We start from the raw sequence: 22432 nt of genomic DNA on the forward strand, positions 1-22432 counted from the left end.
ATGGAAATTTTTGATTCAGTTAGTATGCTGAGTCTTGGAGGATGGAATCCCATATTCACAGAGTATTGCCTCTATGTTTGTACTTCACCTGTACCTCTTGCAGGCTGTTCTAAAATTTTACTAGACTCCTGGTTTCTGAGTCAAGACATGTGATAAAACCAGTGGATCCAATAGTCCTGGGACTATGCATCTTCTTGGAGCATGCTATGTGGAATCCCATGCTACTGGATCAGACCCTCTTTTGGTGTTACAAACTTTAACCATACTGCTCACATTCTTTTCCTCTAACAGAAATGATGAGCAGTGAATCTGATTTTAAACATAGTATTTTTCTACTAATACCATTTGTTGGCACTTAACATGCTTGACACTTTTTTAGGTGCCTTACATTCATCATCTCGTTTCATCCTTGTGACTATACTATAAGAAAGTGTTATCTCCATTTTATATGAAGGTTAAGAAGCTTGCCTGATTTCTGCTAGTATGTGGCAGAGTGAGGATTTGAGCCTTTATCTGACTCTGGAAACTGTTCTTAATGACCTGTATACTGATTATCTCAAAACTTACTGTATTTTTTTTTCTTAGGATAAATTCTTAAGGAGATTATTGAGCCAAATAATATAAATTTAGACCTATTGATAGCTACTATCATACTGTTTTATGAAGAAGTTAACCACTTTAGACTATCAGTACTTTGAGTATATCAGTTTTTCATTGGATATAGTTCTTAAAGATTCAGTACATAAATGACACCACAGATTAAAAAAATATATTGCAGAGAGAAAACATACTTAGCAACATGATCTTAGATACTTAAGATTGCCATTTGTACATTATGGCTCTTCAGGACACAGAGAACAAATTATGTTGTGCTGGGATAACTGAAGGAACTCCACTACACTACTTCTTCAGGGCCCTTTTGGGAGCCAGGGCCTTTTTGGGAGCCAGTGGTAAAGTGTGTTTCTTGGATATTACTTCTTAGAGTGTATCAGGGATTCTCCACATCCATGGACTTTAATCTGTCCCCTGCCAGCTGCAGCCACAATTCTATTTCTGTGCTCTCTAAATATTTGTTATAGTCTTAATAGTTCTAGAACGTGAAAGCTTGTGTTCATTTACTTAGTAATCATAGTCAGTGAACACTAATTATATTTGTAGTTTTTTAAAAAAATTACTTTATTTGAAACATAGAGATGAGGTCTTACTCTGTTGCCCAGGCTGTTCTTGAACTACTGGGGCTCAAGCAAATCCTCCTGCCTCTGCCTTGCAAAATGCTGGGATTATAAGTATCAGCCATTGCACCCAGCCTATATTAGTAGTTTTTATAAAAGAGACAACCTGGAGTCTGTGAATTCAGATGAGGGGGAAAATCTTTACTAAGCTTTAACTAAAACTTAGAATTTCTTTCAGCTATGAATGTAGGCTTCAAACTACGGAACCATGGAGTATTACATTGTGTTAGTACATACCTGTGACTTTGTCACTAGAAATAATTGAAATTTGTGTGTTTCCTCATGTCCGTAGGTATCTTAAAATGCTCATGCTAATCTGTCATTGATATTTTTGTGTGGACCATTTATTTTTCCTAATTTAGGTTGATGCATATTTTAAGTTGGGCTACTCCTTAGTGGTAGCCTAGAGCAGTGGAAATTAGTAAAGAATGAAGTTAATGATATCTGTCCACTTTAAGGGATAAGCGTCTCAGTTTTAGACATGGAAATAAGGAGCTAGAACTTAAAAATGAGAGAAGCTACAACTCCTTGTACTTGATTGTCAGACTGTAAAGGCGAATGTGTGTGTTAAGAAATTTTGGAAGTATTTTCCTATTAGGCTTAGTCTAATAAATGTAACACAAGGACTAGTTAGAAATCTTGTGTTCACTTTTATGTTGTATTTGATGAAGATGTAGTTTGGCCCATTGTTAGGTTGGAATCTAATGTGCAAATGAATAGTATTTCTAATTAAATATGAACATACCTAAAGTGATTGCTCTTTCAGACAGGTACAGAAAATGACCCTCCTTAAAATGCTATTTCATCTTCTCAATTTCCATACAACTCATTTTATTGGCTCTGTGTAGAATTGATTTTCACACGTTTATTTCACATATACTTCAGTCCGTTTTCCTCCTGTCCTCAAAACATGCCTGTCAGTCAGTGCAACCTTGCAAAGCATTGAAGTTACTATTGGCTGGTCTATTGAGTCAAAGGCAGAGTTGTGATTGAGTTTAAGACACTTTGGGTTGGGCACGGTGGGTCACACCTGTAATCCCAGCACTTTGGGAGGCCTAGGCGGGTGGATCACCTGAGATCAGGAGTTCGAGACCAACTTGGCCATCATGGTGAAACCCTGTCTCTACTAAGAATTCAAAAATGAGCTGGGTGTGGTGGTGGGCGCCTGTGATCCCAGCTGTTGAGGAGGCTGAGGCAGGAGAATCGTTTGAACCAGGGAGTTGGAGATTGCAGTGAGCTGAGATCGCACCACTGCACTTCAGCCTGGGTGACAGAGCGACACTGCGGCTCAAACAAAACAAAACAAAACAAAAGGAAAACACTTTGAAGGGTGAGGAGAAATGGCATTTATTAGGCAAAAAAGGAAAAAAAAATCTCAGCAAAGCCAGAGGGGTTCCCATTAACAGGCCCCTATCTCACAAATTGAATCTCGGGGTCACCACACAGGAACAGGAGAGGCCAGGCTCCTCCGCCTTGCAAAGGGCTGATCTTCCCGAGGGTCCACCCCTCCTCCCAGTGGGCAGGCGTGTGGGCGATTCTTCTGGGACCTTCACCGTGTCTTCTGGGTTGCGTCTATCAAGATCATCAGGCATTATATTCTCACGAGGAGAGTGCAGCTTAAATCCCCTGCATGTGCAGTTCATGAGAGGGTTCATGCTGCTATGAGATTCTAATGGCGCCGCTGATCTGACAGGAGGCAAAGCTCAGGCAATAATGCTCACTTGCCTCTGTGTGTCCCTGTTCTTAACAGGCCACAGACCCATACCCGCCCGCGGCACGGGGGTTGGGGACCCGTGTGGTGAGATACAAGTAGTAGCTATACTAGAGAGTGTTATGAAGGACAGATTTTTTTTATCGGAGACAGGATAAAAAGAATTCCATAAATGTCCCCTCTTCTTACAAATGATAGGATGTTTTTCCTAAACTCACATTTCAGTTGAACTTTAGCTTGCTTCCTGAGGGAGGGGGACAGTACGCATGCCCCCATGGAACCTGTCCTGTCAGTTCTCAGAGGTGATCATAACTGCCAGCTAAAATTCCAGATTACACTTTCTTAATTATGGAGAGAGTTAATGACTGATTATAAGACAGACTAAAGAAAGAGGCTTATTTACTGTACATAAAACTAAAAATTTATTAGAAAATCTCCACAAGAATTCAGAAGAAACTGCGAGGTCATTGTCTCTGGAGAGCAGGACTAAGGATATGAAAAGGAGGGAGACTTCCTTTTGAATGTTGCCTTTGAGGCTCTATCTATATTTAACAAAATTGTACTAAGGTGTAATTTTTAATTTTTTCTCTTTTGTTAAAAACTTCATTGTTAGTTCTAGTCCTCATCATTAATCAGTAATTTAAAAATCTTATTAAAGTTTTTGCCAGGTGAGCTTTTAGTTTACTTTTCTTCTATTATCCTTATTCAGTATTGAAATATGTTACAGCCTTTGTCATAAAATGAACTGAACAGCTTTCCTTATTCTGTTTTTCTGGAACATGTTGTCTAAGACAGGAGTTAGGCAAAAGTGTGGAAAAATCACATGGAAAGTATCTGAGCCTGGAGACTTGAGGGAGGGAGGTCTTTTTGGTTATCATTTCAATATCTTTAATTTGTCTACTCTAGTTTCTGTGTTTTGTGCTAATTTTGTCACTTCATGTTTTTCCAGAAACCCTTTTGGTTTTGTTTCAAATGTGTTAGTATATGGTATTTAATATTTTTATTATGCATTAATATGAAATATACTTGCAAACAAGACTACATGTAATATGAACACATATGTAATATGTTTGCTGTTGAAAAAAATAATAGTAAAATGAAGGCCCATATACCCCAAACCCACCTTAGGGCTACCGTGTGTCCCCACCCCTCTCCTGTCAATTCTCAGCATTTTAAATGTTCTTCCTGTTTGTAAAGAAATTTTTTTTCTGGAGACAGGGTCTTGTTATGTTGCCCAGACTGGTCTCAAACTCCTGTCCTCAGGCAATCCTCCTGGCCCAGCCTTCCAAAGTGCTGGTGTTGTAAGTGTGAGCCACTGCACTTGTCCTCCTTCCCATTTTTTAGCCTCAGAACATTCTTGTCTAATATATGTTCCAGTCTCTCTAATGTGGGAGATTTTGTCGTACATTCAAATTCACCTATCTTGTCTATTATAGAAGGAAGTTTTCTTGAAGGTGATAGCAACTTGACTTTTTTGTGTTGCATGCTTGTAGAACATAGACATTTAAATTAAATGATGGTGCATTGTTCAGTTTTCTGTGTGAATTGTATGTAAATACTATTCCTTATTCCTGATCCCCAAACTTTTATTATATTCTTAACTTTTAGTGTTTGTCTTTAAAATAAGATTGTTGCTTTATCTCAATGTGATTTTCTAAATTACTACCTGACTTGTGATTTCTTGTATGAGGTTTTTGTCCTGTAGGTGGTGCTAGAGTCACACCTCATTTTGATAGAAGGTAGAGGAAACAACTGAAATTCTTTTCAGTGTGAAGATACCACATTTTATAATATTCTTCATGCTTACTTTAATAGTCTACATAAAAGCAGTTTATCTGAATGTTAGATAATAAGTAGATTGCTCTGCTCTGTTCTTAAGAAAAAGCAGAGTATTCTATGTTGTCATAGACTTTCAAATACTTCTTGGAGTGTTAATAATATTTTTTGAGGACTTATTTGCTTTAGCACTGTTTTTCACAAAAAATCTTAGGACAGCAGGTACCATTGCTATCCCTGTTTTTGCAGAGAGTAATCAGGATTAGCAGGATTAAGTAACTTGCCTGCAGTCAACACTTGGTAGGTGGTAATGAAATAGTAGATAGATGTGGTGAGAATGAAACCCAGGTCTGCCAGACTCAAGAGTTCCTAGAACTGTGTTATATTACCTTAGACTAGTAGAGCATAACATAAAACCACAGATGTCAAAATTAACTTGTCTGATGAGTGTGAAATGAGGCACCCACTAATGTGTCATAGTAATACATGCCTAAATATTTAATACCTTTAATTTCAGTCTGTGACTGTGCCAACCAGTGTCGTCACAGTTACTCCCGGAAAGCCACTGAATACTGTAACTACCCTGAAGCCTTCAAGTTTGGGAGCATCATCCACTCCTTCAAATGAGCCCAATCTTAAAGCAGAGAACTCAGCAGCTGTTCAGGTTAATCTTTCTCCGGTAAGCTCTTACTTGCACCTTATATAAATCTTGTTCCTTGCAAGATTTTTTGAATTGTTTGCTCACTAACACTTGTGTTTGCTTATATTTACATTTTCATATTTAGACAATGCTAGAAAATGTGAAGAAATGCAAGAACTTCCTTGCAATGTTAATAAAACTAGCATGTAGTGGATCACAGTCCCCAGAAATGGGACAAAATGTGAAGAAGTTGGTGGAACAACTTTTGGTAAGTAGTGCTATAAAATCCTGCAGGTTCTGGTGGAATCCATATAACATGTTTTAATTGGGAAATGCATATTTTTAAATGATATTTATTTTAATTAATTAATTAATTAATTTTTTTGAGACAGAGTCTTGCTCTGTTGCCCAAGCTGGAGTGCAGTGGCGTGATCTCGACTCACTGCAACCTCTGCCTCCTGGGTTCAAACGATTCTCGTGCCTCACCTTCTCGAGTAGTTGGGATTACAGGTGTGCACCACCACACTCTGCTAATTTTTGTATTTCTAGTAGAGATGGAGTTTTGCCATGTTGGCCAGGCTGGTCTCAAACTCCCTGGCTTCAAGTGACGCACTCGCCCTGACTTCCCAAAGTGCTGGGATTACAGGCATGAGCCACCAAGCCCAGCCTGAGATTTATTTTAAATGTAGTTCTTGATAAATTTTGTCTTTTGCTTCTTGAAAGCTTTGTAAAGATTATTAATCTTGGCTAGATAAACCTATTGTATATTTCTTTTTAAAATTTACCTTTTTAAAAATTGTTTATGTTTAAGATATGCAACATGATATTTTGATATATATATTATTTCTGTACATCAGTCTTGCCTCCCTTACCATACAGAGGGCCTCGGAGAGAAGGTTCATTATTTAGTCAATAGGAATTGTTGTTAGAATTATGAAATCTTGCCTGGGTGCAGTGGCTCATGCCTGTAATCCCAGCACTTTGGGAGACCGAGGCAGGTGGATCGCCTGAGGTCAGGTGTTTGAGACCAGCCTGGCTAACATGGTAAAACCTTGTCTCTACTAAAAATACAAAAATTAGCCAGGTGTGGTGGCACATGCCTGTAATCCCAGCTACTTGGGAGGCTGAGGCAGGAGAATCGCTTGAACCTGGGATGCGGAGGTTGCAGTAAGCTGAGATTGCACCACTGCACCCTAGCCTGGACAGCAGAGCAAGACTCTGTCTCCAAAAAAAAAAAAGAAAGAAAAGAATTTTGAAATCCCAAAAAGCCAGGCTATCAATAGATAATGAAATTCAGTTCTCATATGTCCAGATAGACACGAAGCTTTGGGACCACAAAAATTAGTTAATGCTCTTAGGCCTCACTTTCCTTATCTATAAGATTCTCATCTTACAGATGAGAATGTTAAACATGATGATCATTGATATTTTATGAGTGCCAAGGTGCTATGTCTTTTAGCCACCAAATTATATGCCTTTGGTTTCTTACGTCCTCTTTCAGGTAAAATATATAGGTACACTAAAAAGAGTGAAGGTGGAAGTTAGCAAATATTTCATATTATATGCTTAAGGCATGCTGAGGACGTAACAGACAAATGGATTTGGATTTTTTGAACAACTATAATATACAGATTTCTCTCACCACATAATTAGAATTATATTTTTCACATAAAAATTGTCCTTTTTTCCCCAGTAGAAAATGTGTATATTTCAATTATCATACAGCATAAACAAACATAGTTTATAAATATTAAAATACCTTCTTTACTACTGTTTTTAACGCTGCCTGTAAGATGTTAGAAATAAAGCACACTTGAAATGGTTAGTTTTTCATTTGGGAAGATGTTTTTATTTCGGATGTCTAAAATACGTCATACTAACAAATTTTTAATTCAACTTTTGGGTGTCTTTTTAAAAGTAAACATTGAGCTTTTGATCTTCCCTTTTCAAGGTATGCTAGTTTTGAAAGGGGATATGATGACTTGTTTCTCTGAAATGGAATACTCTAGATGAAGAGACATGATGGAAAGGAACACATATCCCATAAAATATTAAACATGGGTGAATTTTATGGACAGATAGGAGCAGTTAGGAATTAATCAAATATTGCCTCTAGTTTTAAGATCTGTTTACTTTAGAACGACTAAACAGCAGTTCTAAAATAATTTGGTTTCAGGATACCTTTATATTCTGAAAACTTGAGGACTCCCCAAGGCATTTTGTTTTTGTGGGGTTAACATTAAAACTGAAAAATGTTTAACATTTTTTTATTAAAAAAATTTTTTTTGAGGCAGGGTCTTACTCTGTCACCCAGGCTGGAGTGCAGTGGCATGAACAAGGCTCCCTACTGTCCTGATCCTCCTGGGATCAAGCAATCCTACCACCTCAGCCTCCCAGGTAACTGGGACCACTGACATGTGCCACCACTCCTGGCTCATTTTAAAAATTTTTTTATAGAGACAGGGTCTTGCTATGTTGCCCAGGCTGATCGCAAACTCCTGAGCTCAAGTAATCGTCCCACCTCGGCCTGGCAGTGCTAGGATTACAGACGTGAGCCACCGTGCCCAGCTTGTTTATTAAAAAATAACAGTAAACCCATTAAGTGTTAACATAACTAACATTTAAGTGAAAACCGAGTTTCCAAAACAACAACAAAATTGAATGAGAAGAGTGGCATTGCTGTACCAATTTTGCAAATCTCCTTAGTGGCTGACCTAATGGAAAACAGCTGGATTCTCATATGTTCTTCTGCATTTAGTCTGTTTTGTGATATGTTATTTTTTTGGAAGAATTTGGAGAATATCTGGTCTTGTGAAGAGAGGTGGTTGGAATAGTGATTATCTTATTAAAATAGCTTTTCTCCAGATCATGGTGGATAGTCTTTAGAGTCTACTGGTTTATCTTGCACCCTGAATGGATCTTTTAGCCACGTATGATTTTTGTAATGACATTCATCGTTCATTGGGAGAAATACTGGTTCACTGAGTTATGCAGATCTTTCAGATGTTTCCAGATTTATTATTTAGGATATCAAAATAATATGCTCATTAAATTCACCAACCTTATTAGAAAATTCTTATACCAGGAAGCTATCAAGCTCAGAATAGTTGTTATACATTTTTCAAAATTGTAATTTTGTCTTGAGAGCTTTAATTTTTATCATTAGCAACAAATACTATCAATTGTTTTCCTCACTATTAGAGGTTTAGTTTGTTCTTGAGAAAATATCTAACAAATACCCAAGTCTGAATAACTACAATTGCTTTGCCATTCTTTTCAGTAAAAATGGAAAAAAGTGGCTAGTTTAGCTAGCGACTCAATTACAGTACTTTTCCTAGATTCTCTTACTTTGATCTGCAACAGAAATGCTTTATGTATGGTTTCTATTTTGTTATACACAATTAAAGAGGTTTCTACTGCAGAGTTGAGATTTAGTAAAGTTAATTTTTACTGCTTCATCCAAGGATGTTTCAAAGTGAAATTGGCTCTATTTTTTTTTTTATTTTTTATTTTTTAGAGTAAGAGTCTTGCTCTGTTGCTCAGGCTGCAGTGCAGTGGCATGATGCTAGCTCACTGCAGCCTCAAACTTAGGGCTCAAGGGCTCCTTCCACTTCACCCTCCAAAAGCTAGGACTAGAGGTGTGTGCCATCATGCCCAGCTAATTTTAAAATATTTTTTTTGTAGTGACAGGGTCTCACTGTGTTGCCCAGGCTAGTCACCCAACTCCTGGCCTCAAGTGATCCTGCACCCTTGGCCCTCCAAAGTACTGGGATTACAGGTGTGAGCCACTGTGCTTGGCCTTCTTTTTTTTTTTTTTCCTCCAAGCACATAGCACTGTAGAATGTGATGATGGCTGTTGCACTTTGCCATTGCCTTTCTTACCAGTAGTTTAACCCATTATTGCCTTTGCACCATCTGTGCAAATATTAGCTTAGTGAAAAAGGCTTTCTCTCCAAGATACTAGTATTAATGGAAAATAATGTAGACCACACATACTCCTGAAATGCTTAATAGTGTAAGCATTGTGTAAAGGTTCCTCAGTTCTTTGGAACTGCTGTTATGGATTTACAGTGTCATTCTGAAAATAGTCTTGCAGATCCATAGCCAATATCATACTGAATGGGCAAAAGCTTGAACCATTTCCCTTGAGAATTGGAACAAGACAAGGTCTCACCATTCCTATTTAACATAATACTGGAAGTTCTAGCCAGAGCAGTCAGGCAAGAGAAAGAAATAAAAGGCCTCCAAATAGGAAAAAAAGGAGTAGAACTCTGTCTTCACTGATGATATGATTCTATGCCTAGAAAATCCTGAAGACTCTGCCAAAAGGCTTCTAGAACTGATAAACGACTTTAGTAAAGTTTCAGGGTATAAAATCAGTGTTCAAAAATCAGTAGCATTTCTATACACCAAAAACGTTCTAGCTAAGAGCCAAATCAAGAGCACAGTCCCATTTACAATAGCCACACACACAAAAATGAAGTACCTGGGAATATAGCTAACCAAGGAGGTGAAAGATCTCTACAAGGAGAAATACAAAACACTGCTGAAAATTCATGCTTATGGATTGAAAGAATTGATATCATTAAAATAGCCATACTGCCCAGAGCAATTTACAGATTCAGTGTTATTCCTGTCAAACTACAAATGTCATTTTTCACAGATTTAGAGAAAACTATTTTAAAATTCATATAGGACCGAAAAAGAGCCTGAATAGCCAAAACAGTCCTAAGCAAAAAGAACAAACCCAAGTGGCGTCACATTACCTGACTTCAAACTATACTGTAAGGCTACAGTGACCCAAACAGCATGGCACTGATACAAAAATAGACACATAGACCAATTGAACAGAATAGAGAACCCAAAAATAAAGCTGCACACCTCCAACTATCTAATCTTTGACAGTGTTGACAAAAATAAGTAATGGGGCCTGGCCACAGTGACTCATGCCTATTATAATCCCAGCACTTTGGGAGGCTGAGGCAGGTGGATCACTTGTGGTCAGGAGGTTGAGACCAGTATGGCCAACATGGCGAAACCCCATCTCTACTAAAAAAATATAAAAATAAGCTGGGTGTGGTGGCATATGCCTATAGTCCCAGCTACTCAGGAGGCCGAAGCAGGGAAATTGCCTGAACCCAGGAGGGGGAGGTTGCAGTGGGCCAAGATCATGCCACTGCACTACAGCCTAGGTGACACAGTGAGACTCCATCTAAAAAAAAAAAGTAGTGGGGAAAGGACTGATTCTTCAGATGGTGCTGGGATAACTGGTTATCTATGTGCAGAAGAATGAAACTGGACCCCTACTTTTCACCATATATAAAAATTAACTTGAGATGGATTAAAGATTTAAATGTATGACCTCAAATTGTAAAAGTCCTAGAAGAAAACCCAGGAAGTACCCTTTCTGACATTGGCCTTGGCAAAGGATTTGTGGCTAACTCTCCAAAAGAAGTTGCAACAAAAACAAAAAATGACAAGTGGAACCTAACTAAACTAAGAGCTTCTGCACAACAGAAGATACTATCAACATAGTAAACAGACCACCTACAGAATGGAAGAAAATATTTGCGAACTATGTATCTGACAAAGGTCTAATATACAGAAAAAATCAGGAACTTAAACAAAAATCAACAAGAGAAAAACAACCCCATTAAAAAATGGGTAAAGGACATGAACAGACACTTCTGAAAAGAAGACATACAAGCAGCCAACAAACATGAAAAGATGCTCATCATCACTAATCATCAGAGAAATGCAAATCAGAATCACAATGAGATACCATCTCATGCTAGTCAAAATGGCTGTTATTAAGAAGTGAAAAAACATGCTGGTGGGGCTGTGGAGAAAAGCGAACACTTATACGCTGTTGGTGGGAATGTAAATTAATTTGGCCATTGTTGAATGAAGATTTCTTAAAGAACTAAAAATAGAACTACCATTTGACCCAGCAATGCCATTACTGGGTATATATCCAAAGGAAAATAAATCATGCTATAAAAAAGACATACGCCCTTGTATGTTTATTGCAGCACTACTCAGAACAGCCAAGACATAGAATCAGCAGAGGTGTTCATTGACAGTGGGATGGATAAATAAAAAGTGGTACATATACACCATGGCATACTACACAGCCATAAAAAAGAACAAGATCATGTCTTTTGTAGCAACATAAATGGCCATTATCCTAAGCAAATTAATGCAGGAATAGAAAACCAGATACTACATGTTGTCACTTATAAGTGGGAGCTCAACATTAAGTACACATGGACATAAAGGTGAGAACCACAGACACTGAGAACTACTAGAAAGTGGGAGTGAGGGGGCGTGAGGGCTGAAAAACTACCTCCCAGATAACTGTGCTCACTACCTGGGTGACGAGTGTACCTGGTACACTACCTGTACCCCAAACTTGTACCTCCTGATTCTAAAATAAAAGCTGAATTTTTTTTTTTTTTTTAAATCTAAGGTCATAGTTACCTTTCCTTGAATGCTCCTTCCATGACTTCATGAAGAAAAAACCAGATGTTCTCTGTCACCACACAATTACAATCTTTATTAAGTATAAAATATGTCCTAGTAGGCAAAATTTTAAAAACTATATTTTATACATTTGAAAAGAATAAGATAATTCAATCAGCTACATCTTACACATTATCACTGGCATCAAGGTATTTTGGAAATATTTCTACTAATTCTGGAAATGTTGTCCCTGACTCTTGTGTGCAAAGAACAGCAACAAACTAGCAGATTAATTTCCAAATTGTTTTAGAGAACTTAAACACCAAGGTCTCCAAACTGAATAACTTACTGTTTCCTACCCTAAGAAATTTAAGACACCTGTGCCTTCACTTCTTAATTGTTCTTAACAGACTGTAATAATGTAGTATTACTCGGCCTGTCAGCTCTTCTCTTTGCTTCCTGGGATCTTTAAAAGAAAAAAAAATCACCCTTCATTGTATTCTCTATGAATAAACATCTCTATCATTTATGCTTACACATTTCATAACTGGCATGAAAAAAAAGCCTATATTTAATTGACTTTATCATTTGTGAAAAGTTTGCTATATCTACAATCATGAATTATATACTTTGTCTCTTTTAAAATATTTGTAGACTTAAAATTGTTTCTGTTTCTCCCATCCCTCAGGATGCAAAAATCGAAGCAGAAGAATTTACTAGGAAACTGTATATTGAACTTAAGTCTTCACCTCAGCCTCACCTGGTTCCTTTTCTTAAGGTAGAGTTATGTTTCACTTAGAAGAAATAATTTGGATTAGATTACTCTAAAATAATTAAAAACTGGACTATTTCAATATGACAGCAGTTGAATATGAAGATACTGACAGTGTGGGAGAAACCTGAGTTTTTTTTTTTTTTTTTTGTAAGTGTTTTTGTAAGCTGTAAAGCATATTCGTAATATTGTTTTAATTTGAACACTTTGAAAAAAGAGAAGTAACATTTTATTCATGAACATAAGTTCATGATTATATTGTTTAATGCTTGTATAAGAATATACAGACATACCGCAGAGATATTGCAGGTTTGGTTTCAGACCACCATAAGAAAGCTAGTATCACAATAAAGTGAGTCATATAAAATTTTTGGTTTCCAAATGCATATAAAACTTTTTATGGTATGCTTTATTAGGTTTATAATAGCATTATATTTGAAAAAACAATTACATAGGTGAATTAAAAAATACTTTATTGCTAAAAAGTGCTGTCAATCATCTGAACCTTCAGCAAGTTATAATATTTTGATGGTAAAGAGTCTTACCTCAATGTTGATGGCTTTTGACTGGTCAAGGTGGTGGTCACTGAAGGTGGTCACACCCAACTGTGGCAATGTCTTAAATTCAGACAACAGTGCAATTTGTGTCATCAGTTGATTCTTCCCTTCACGAAAGATTTCTCTGTAGCATGCAGTGCTGTCTGATAGCATTTCACACACAGCAGAACTTCTTTCAAAATTGGAGTCAGTTCTCTCATACCCTGCCATTGCTTTATTAACTAAGTTGTTGTCATATTCTAAATCCTTTGTTACCATCCTAACAACATTTATAACATTTGACTAGGAGTAGCTTCCATTTCAAGAAACCACTTTCTTTGCTCATCTGTAAGAAGCAACTCCTCATCTCTTCCAGTTTTATCATGAGATTGCAGCAATTCGGTCACATCTTCAGGTTCCACTTCTAACTGTGGTTCTCTTGCTGTTTCTGCCATATCTGCAGTGACTTCCTCCACTGAAGTTCTGAACCCCTCAAAATCATCCATGAGGATGGGGATCCACTTCTTATAAACTCCTGTTAGTGTTGATATTTTGATCTCCTGCCATGACTCACAAATATGCTTAATGGCATCTAGAATGGTGAATCTTTTCCAGAAAGTTTTCAGTTGACTTTGCCCCCAAATTGATCAGAGGAATCACTGTCTGTGGCAGCTGTAGTCTTACAAAATCTATTTCTTAAATAATACTTGAAAGTAAAAATTACTCCTTGATGTATGTGGACTGCAGAATGGATGTGTTAGCAGACAGGAAACCAATATTGATCTTGTACATCTCCATCAGAATTTTCGGGTGACGAGGTATATTGTCAATGAGTGGTAATATTTTGAAAAGAATCCCCCCACCCCCCGCCTGAGCAGTAGTTCTCAACAGTGGGCTTAAAATATTCAGTAAACCATGCTGTGGATAGATGTGCTGTCATCCATGCTTTGTTCATTGATAGAGCACAGGCAGAGTAGATTTAGCATAATTCTTAAGAGTCCTGGAATTTTTGGAATAGTAAATGAGCATTGGCTTCCACTTGAAGTCACCAGCTACATTAGCCCCTAACAAGAAAGTCAGCCTGTCCTTTGAAGCCTTGAAGCCATGCGTTGACTTTTCCTCAGCAAAAAGCTATGAAAGACCTAGCTTCCTTTAATAGAAGGTTGTTTTTGTCTCCATTGGAAATCTGTTGTTGGCCAGGCGTGGTGGCTCACGCCTGTAATCCCAGCACTTTAGGAGGCTGAGGTGGGCAGATCACCTGAGGTTAGGAGTTTGAGACCAGCCTGGCCAACATGGAGAAACCCTGACTCTACTGAAAAAAGTTAAAAAATTAGCTGGGCATGGTAGCGCATGCCTATAGTCCCACCTACTTGGGAGGCCGAGGCAGGAGAATTGCTTGAACCCGAAAGACAGAGGTTGCAGTGAGCCAAGATCGTGCCATTGCACTGTAGCCTGGGTGACAAGAGCAAGACTCTGTCTCAAAAAAAAAAAAAAAAATCTTAGCTATATCTTCTGTATGATTTGCTGCAGTTTCTGCATCAGTACTTGCAGCTTTACCTTGTACTTTTATGTTAGTTATCAAGAGAGCTTCTTTCCTTAAACCTCGTGAGCCAGCCTCTCCTAACTTCATACTTTTCTTCTGTAGCTTCCTCATTTTTCAGCCTTCATAGAATTGAAGAGTTAGTGCTGTACTCTGGTTTAGACTTTTGCTTAAGGGAATGTTGTGGCTGGTTTGATCTTCTGTCCACACCACTCAAACTTTCCATGTCACCAATAAGGCTGTTTTGTTTCTTACCATTTATGTGTCACATGGAGTAGCCCTTTGAAGTTCCTTTAAGAACTTTTCCTTTGCATTCACAACTTGGCTGTTTGACACAAGAGCCCTAGCTTTCCATCTCTGTTGGCTAAACAAATGAAAACTCCAGGGATGAAAAGGCAGAACCTACTAGTTTTTAGTTTGAACTGCCTTTACTCTTTAAGTAGGATACAAAGATAGATGGTGACAGTCAGAAAGTGTGCTTGGCTGGGTGTGGTGACTCACACCTGTAATCCCAGCACTTTGGGAGGTTGGCGAATCACCTGAGGCGAGGAGATGGAGACCAGCCTGACCAACATGGTTGTCTCTACTAAAAAATACAAAAATTAGCCAGTGGTGGCATGTGCCTGTAGTCCCCGCTACTCAGGAGGCTGGAGAATCGCTTGAACTTGGGAGGCAGAGGTTGCAGAAAGCTGAGATCGCACCACTGCACTCCAGCCTGGGCAACAGAGTGAGACTCTGTCTCAATAAAAAAAAAAAAAAGAAAGTATGCTAGCTCAATTCTTTCAGATCATAAAATTCACTTTGTATTTAATTTTGTTTTGATTTAAAGATATTTCTTTGTTTTTATTAAAAAAATTTTTTTTTTGAGATGAGGTTTTGCTCTGTCACCCAGGCTGGGGTATAGTCATGTGATCACAGCTCTGTGCAACTTCAACCTCCCAGGCCCAAGTGATCCTCCCGCCTCAGCCCCTGCAACAGCTGGGACTACAAGGATGCACCACTATGCCCTGCTAGTTTTTGTGTTTTTTGTAGAGACAGGGTTTTACCATGTTGCCCAGGCTTTTAAAGACTATTTCTTCCTTTCCTTTTTTTTGGGCGGGGGGGGGGGGGATGGGGTTTTACTCTGCCACCCAGGCTGGAGTGCAGTGGCATGATCTCAGCTCACTGCAACCTCTACCTCACGAGTAGCTGGGACTACAGGTGTGTCCCCACCATGCCTGACTAATTTTTGTATATTTTGTATAGATGGGGTTTTGCCATGTTGCCTAGGCTGATCTCAAACTCCTGGCTTCAAGTGATTGCTTGCTTTGGACTCCCAGAGTGCTGGGATTACAGGCATGAGCCACTGCACCTATTTCTATCCAAAGTTTGAAAGTTACTTAATGAAGAGACCTAGATTCTGCTGTGGTTTAAATAAACTTACAAATGCTGAAGTTATTAATGGTCTATTATAGGGTTTAGATGATTATAGAAAAGTATCATACATGTTGTACCAAATTGATATTGAGGGAATACAAATAAGTTTAATACTGAGATATAGTAATTTCATATTGGAAAACAAGCACTTTTGAGCTTCAAATTGATTGTATCCTGGATATTGACAGGCTATAAGTAAGTGATACCAGCTGTCTTCAACTGAAATACTTGATACGCTTTTGATTGGTTTTAAGTTGTAAAGGTATGAAATACCACATTTTGTTTTACAAGTAGCTGATTTGTTAGCAGTGTTTTTTTCCATTCCTCTACGTTTCCAGAAAAGCGTGGTTGCCTTACGACAACTTCTGCCTAACTCCCAGAGCTTCATCCAGCAATGTGTTCAGCAGACCTCTAGTGAGATGGTCATTGCTACCTGTACTACAACAGTAACAACTTCTCCTGTGGTGACAACAACAGTGTCCTCAAGCCAGTCTGAAAAGTCCTTTATTGTTTCTGGAGCAACAGCACCCAGAACTGTGTCAGTGCAAGCTTTGAACCCACTTGCTGGTCCAGTGGGAGCAAAAGCTGGAGTTGTGACACTTCATTCTGTGGGCCCAGCTGCTGCAACAGGAGGAACAACATCTGGAACTGTTTTGCTTCAGACTTCAAAACCACTTGTGACATCTGTACCAAACACAGTGACCACGGTCTCACTGCAACCTGAAAAGCCAGTTGTCTCTGGAACAGCAGTAACACTGTCCCTTCCAGCAGTAACTTTTGGAGAAACTTCAGGTGCAGCTATTTGTCTTCCATCTGTGAAACCTGTTGTTACTTCTGCTGGGACCACATCTGACAAGCCTGTTATTGGGACTCCAATTCAAATCAAACTTGCCCAGCCAGGCCCTGTCCTTTCACAACCAGCTGGGGTTCCACAGGCAGTTCAAGTCAAGCAACTAGTGAGTAACATTTTGTTTCTTCCTCAGTTATTTATTTTGAAAATTTTGAACATTCGGAAAACTGGTAAGACTAGTAAAAAAAAACTGGCAAGGCTGTATACTGTTTACAGGTTTGACCAATTACATTTTTTTTTTTTTACCTTATTTGCTTTGTTTTCTTCTTTCTGCTCATACCTATAAACACACATGTAAGTCTTTGTTTGTTTGTTTGTTTGTTTAAGATAGAGAGAGTCTCACTCTCGCCCAGGCTGGAGTGCAGTGGCAGTGGCACAATCTTGGCTCACTGTAACCTTCGCCTCCCAGGTTCAGGCAATTCTCATGCCTCATCCTCCTGAGTAGCTGGGATTACCGGTGTGCACCACCACGCTGGCTAATTTTTGTATTTTTGTTAGAGATGGAGTTTCTCCATGTTGGCCAGGCTAGTCTTGAACTCCTGGCCTTAAGTGATCCACCCGCCTTGGCCTCCCAAAGCACTGGGATTACTGACAGGCATGAGCCACCACACCCAGCAGCAAACACGTAAGTCTTTACTGAACCATCTGAGAGTGGTTGCAAAAATTATGACAATGCACAGTGTATGTATCTCCTAAAAGGTTTTTTTTTTTGTAAAACATAACCACAACATACCTATTGTCACACACAGGAAATTAATATTGGTACAGTATTTCTGTAATTGTCCCAATAATGTCTTTTAACTTTTACTTTTTTGTAGAGAGAGAGTCTTGCCATGTTGCCCAGGCTGGTCTCAAACTCTTGGCCTCAAGTGATTCTCTCAACTTCGACCTCCCAAAGTGTTGGTATTACAGACATGAGCCACTGTACCTGGCTCATTTAATCTAGAATACTTTTCTAGCTTTTTGTGGTTGTTCATTATATTGTAGTGTTTTAAGTGCCCATAATATCTGCAGAATATTCCTTTGTTTTGTCTGATTGTTGTGTTTTTTTCCTCAACTTAGTAGGTTGGGAGGTTCTTGGGTGAAAGAAGGAAATTTTAACTGTTTGTCGATTAGTGTTTAGAATGTTCTTCTTTATTTAAGAAAAGATAAGTTTTACCAAAAGACTGTGAAAGTATTGTTAACTCATGGGGGATACTACATGGTGCATTAATTAAAAATCATAATGTTTTCAGTAAAGTTCTTCCCTATCTTCTATGATAACAGAGCTTGCTGTTCTTTTGGTGAATGTCCTTTTTCTCTTTTATAATGCTTTGCATTAGAGGCTGTGTTTTAAATCTCTGTTTTGGTTCATTCTGCTTCTTGTGTAGCCTTTCCAGCCTTGTTTGTGTTATCAGAATAAGAAGTATCTGAGTGATTGTTATCTGAGGCAACAGGGCAGCTTTGGACATAGAACGAAAGGGGTTGATCCGTGACCAGAATTGGAGAGTAGTTGAACTCTTGAGCAGACAGAGTGATGGTCATTTCCTGGGCACTAATCTTTTATCATCCCTTCCCACTCTGCATCTCATTTTCAAATGGAGAAATGTAACTGCCTTGCAGGATTTCTCTTGGGTGCCTGAATTTAATCTCAGAGATGAAACATTTTCAGAAGCAATGATTCTTAAACATTGTTCTGGTCAGCCAGGTTGGAGAACACCTGGAATAGAGGAGTTGCCCCAATGAAAGGCCTCTTTTTGGTAGTACTGAACAGAATTGAAATCCTCTTTATGTGTCATAATTGATTCTTGAATCAATGCTAATCTTTATTGAGCATCTATAGCATATAGGTCCCTAGGGTGAAATAATACTTTATAGCTACATAGTTTTAAAAGCATGTCATTATGTGCTATAGATTTTAAAATAATTTTATGATAAAAAGGTTGGGAGAAAACTAAGAATCCAGAAATTCTGAGCCGACTCATCCAGTAACAGTCAAGTGGCCGGGCATGACAGCTCATGCCTGTAATCTCAGCACTTTGGGAGGCCAAGGCGGGCAGATCACCTGAGGTCAGGAGTTTGAGACCAGCCTGCCCAACACATCTTTACTAGTAGAGAAGCCCCGTCTCTACTAAAAATACAAAAATTAGCCGAGTGTGGCGGCGGGCACCTGTAATCCCAGCTACTCGGGAGGCTGAGGCAGGAGAACGGCTTGAACCAGGGAGGCAGAGGTTGCAGTGAGGCGAGATCGTGCCACAGCACTCCAGCCTGGGTTACAACAGCGAAACTCTGTCTCAAAAAAAAAACAAAAGCAAAACAAAACAAAAAACAGTCAAGTAATGGATCTCAGACTAGAACCCAGATGATCTTTCCATTAGGGTATGGTGCTCTTAGAACTTCTAGGTTTCTGGAATGTCCTGAAGCAGGAGCTGTCTCATGATAATATCTTGACAGCATTTTTGTTTGTAGGTTTGACTTGTTATACATTTTTTTTTTTTTTTTTTTTTGAGACGGAGTCTCACTCTGTCGCCCAGGCTGGAGTGCAGTGACCGGATCTTGGCTCACTGCAAGCTCCGCCTCCTGGGTTTACGCCATTCTACTGCCTCAGCCTCCCCAGTAGCTGGGACTACAGGCACCTGCCACCTCGCCCGGCTAGTTTTTTTGTATTTTTTAGTAGAGACGGGGTTTCACTGTGTTAGCCAGGATGGTCTCCATCTCCTGACCTCGTGATCCGCCCGTCTCGGCCTCCCAAAGTGCTGGGATTACAGGCTTGAGCCACCGCGCCCGGCCTGACTTGTTATACATTATAAATCATTTCAATAAAGAAATAATGCAAAAAAATCTGATGGTAAATTTTAGGGTTTTTTTTTTACTTCCTACCCTACCTTCATTTTTAATAATTTAATTTTCCCTGTGAATTCTGCTTTCTTGTCTGTCCTTTGTTTTAAGTTTAGCCAGTAAATTTGATGTTAGTATTTACACCTACCTATTTAAAGTGGCAAGAGCCCGAGTGGCCAGACACTGAAGATGGATTGTAATTTATTTCACAACAGATTTACCTGGAGCAAAACAACATAAACCATTCTATATGGTAATGCCATCGAGATGATTGAACTAGGGCATTCTTTCAAATAAACTAAGTTAGAAAATTAATATTACTCAAGTTTGAAAGTTAATTAAGGAATACCATCAGTGAATCCATTATAAACCATAGTCCAATTTAATCCTAGTTCTAAGTGAGGAGAAAAACACTCATGTTGCTATAAAATAACATATTCCTTGTAGCTTATAAGAAATATAGCAAATAGTCATTTAAAATATAAGAATTACTGCACTGGATCAAATCTGGGGTTCATCTAACTCCATATGGTCTGAAGAATACACACATTTCTTTTAATAATCATAGATTTAAAAATTCCTTTTTAATGTTTCTCGTTTGTGTGTGTGTATGTGTGTTTTTGAGACAATGTCTCACTTCTGTCACCCAGGTTAGAGTGCATGATCATGGCTCACTGCAGTCTTGACTTTCCAGGCTCAGATGATCTTGCCACCTCAGCCTCCTGACTAGCTGGGACTGCAGGAGCAGGCCATCACACCTGGCTAATTTTCTTGTGTTTTTAGTAGAGACAGGGTTTTGCCATGTTGCCCAGGCTAATCTCGAACTCCTGAGCTGAAGTGATCTGCTTAGTACTGTGGTTTTATGTGGTACTTTCTTTGAAAGAACATTAATGAATTCTCTTACATTAGCACTCATTTTGTTTTTCCTAGTAGTAGATGTTCAGGAGTATGCCTCCCATATTTTTGTTAGACTAGACATATATATTGTTCCAGGTGTTAGAGTCATTAAGATGAGAAGTGATGGGGATCAAAGGTTGTTAAGTCCCAACTCGAAACTTTGTGTTATATTTTTGTGTCCCCATCAGAAATGATATGAAGACTAACTGGTGTCAGCCTAAATAACAAAGAGGTTCTTTAAAAGAATAGGATATGTAATTGGGAATGGAGCATTGCAATTGGAATACAGGTACCGTAGTAAACTGCGTGTATTCAGGGAGATAAAGGAAGACAAAGGTTTTTTTATTTTTAATTTTTAAAGACTCAGGGTTTCATTTTGTTGCCTAGCCTGGAGTGCAGTGGTGCCATCGTGGCTCACTGCAGCCTCGATCTCCTGGGCTCAAGCAATCCTCCTTCCTCAGCCTCCTGAGTAGCTAGGACTACAGGTGCATGCCATCATGCCTGGCTAATTAAAAACTTTTTATTTTGGTTAGAGACAGGGTCTTGCTATATTGCCCAGTCAGGTCTCAAAATCCTGGCCTCAAGCAGTCTTCCTGAGTAAAGGAGGACAGGTTTTAAAAGGAAAAATGAGAAGAATTACATAGTTGTTTTGAAATGATTATCCTTGACTACAAAGCTCAGTAACAAGGGTGACACCAGTCCAGGTTTAAATAGGCAGTTGCTGAGCAGATGATGTCCTTGCAGAAGTATTTTTTGTGTACCGTTGCTGTGGCCTTTGTGCAAGGTTGTGGTTTTGGCGGTCTATTGGGATAGTTTTTGTGATTAGGCATACAAGCATGAGAACCCTCTCTTCTTAGTCTTCCTTCCCTAGCTCTATTTGTTAGAGTTTTGTTTTTTGTTTTCTTTCAAACACAAGTGACTTCATTTTGAGTCTGACAGCTTTCACACTGGTAAACAATTTTTGAATATTACTGTCTTTCATAATTAAAATACTGACAGGAATACCTAATAAGGAGCATCAAGGAGGACAGAGCAGATAACCAGAAAATAAGCTGGGAGTGTTTCTCTTGAGTTTCAGTCTGAATGCATAAAATAGTACCTGTATATTACTTTGTATAATTTAAGCCTGATCCTTAGAACTACAGTACATAAATATGATCTCAGCTTCATTGAAATGTATCATTTTTAAAAGAGTTCTTGTCTATTCTCAAAGAATAAAGGCAATTGAATTATTCTGACTAATATTTCTTCTCTAGGGGCATTAGTTGCTGTATGATTACTTACCAGGACATGTTGTGTTTCTTGTTACTTTTTAAAAGTAATACACATAAGTTGAATAAATTGAACTCCAAAAATTCTGTTTAGAACTCTGTCTTTTGGCAAGACCATGGCACATTTATATTTGCCATATATGAGTCTAAGTTCACCATCAACAGCTGGCTCAAATACATGATGACTGTTTTTCTACCTGTTTTGTTTTGTCTTGTTTTTTTGAGACAGGGTCTCACTGTGTCACCCAGGCTGGGGTGCAGTGGTGCAATCTCGGCTCACTGCAGCCTCCGCCTCCTGCTTTCAAGCGATGGTTTAAGAAAATAATTTAGTCTAGATGCGCTGGCTCACGCCCTGTGTCATCCCCGCTGGGATTACACCTGTAATCCCAGCACTTTGGGAGGCTCAGGTGGGCGGATCGCTTGAGGTCAGGAGTTCGAGACCAGCCTGGCTAACATAGTGAAACCTAGTCTCTACTAAAAATACAAAAATTAGCCAGGCATGGTGGCACATG

At 38.7% G+C, this 22432-nt stretch overlaps 1 protein-coding gene across 2 annotated transcripts in view; it reads left to right on the plus strand.

Moving 5' to 3' along the window:
• Positions 1-22432, plus strand: part of TAF4B (TATA-box binding protein associated factor 4b) — a 157040-nt gene that overhangs the window by 38515 nt on the left and 96093 nt on the right. For both annotated transcript variants that reach the window (XM_030926197.1, XM_010380747.2), the window contains exons 4-7: positions 5237-5398; positions 5505-5627; positions 12510-12599; positions 16424-17041. In XM_030926197.1, the coding sequence (XP_030782057.1) occupies positions 5237-5398; positions 5505-5627; positions 12510-12599; positions 16424-17041 (993 nt within the window). The remainder of the gene's footprint in view (positions 1-5236; positions 5399-5504; positions 5628-12509; positions 12600-16423; positions 17042-22432) is intronic.

This window comes from Rhinopithecus roxellana, chromosome 21, assembly GCF_007565055.1.
Source record: "Rhinopithecus roxellana isolate Shanxi Qingling chromosome 21, ASM756505v1, whole genome shotgun sequence".
Taxonomy (NCBI): domain Eukaryota; kingdom Metazoa; phylum Chordata; class Mammalia; order Primates; family Cercopithecidae; genus Rhinopithecus; species Rhinopithecus roxellana.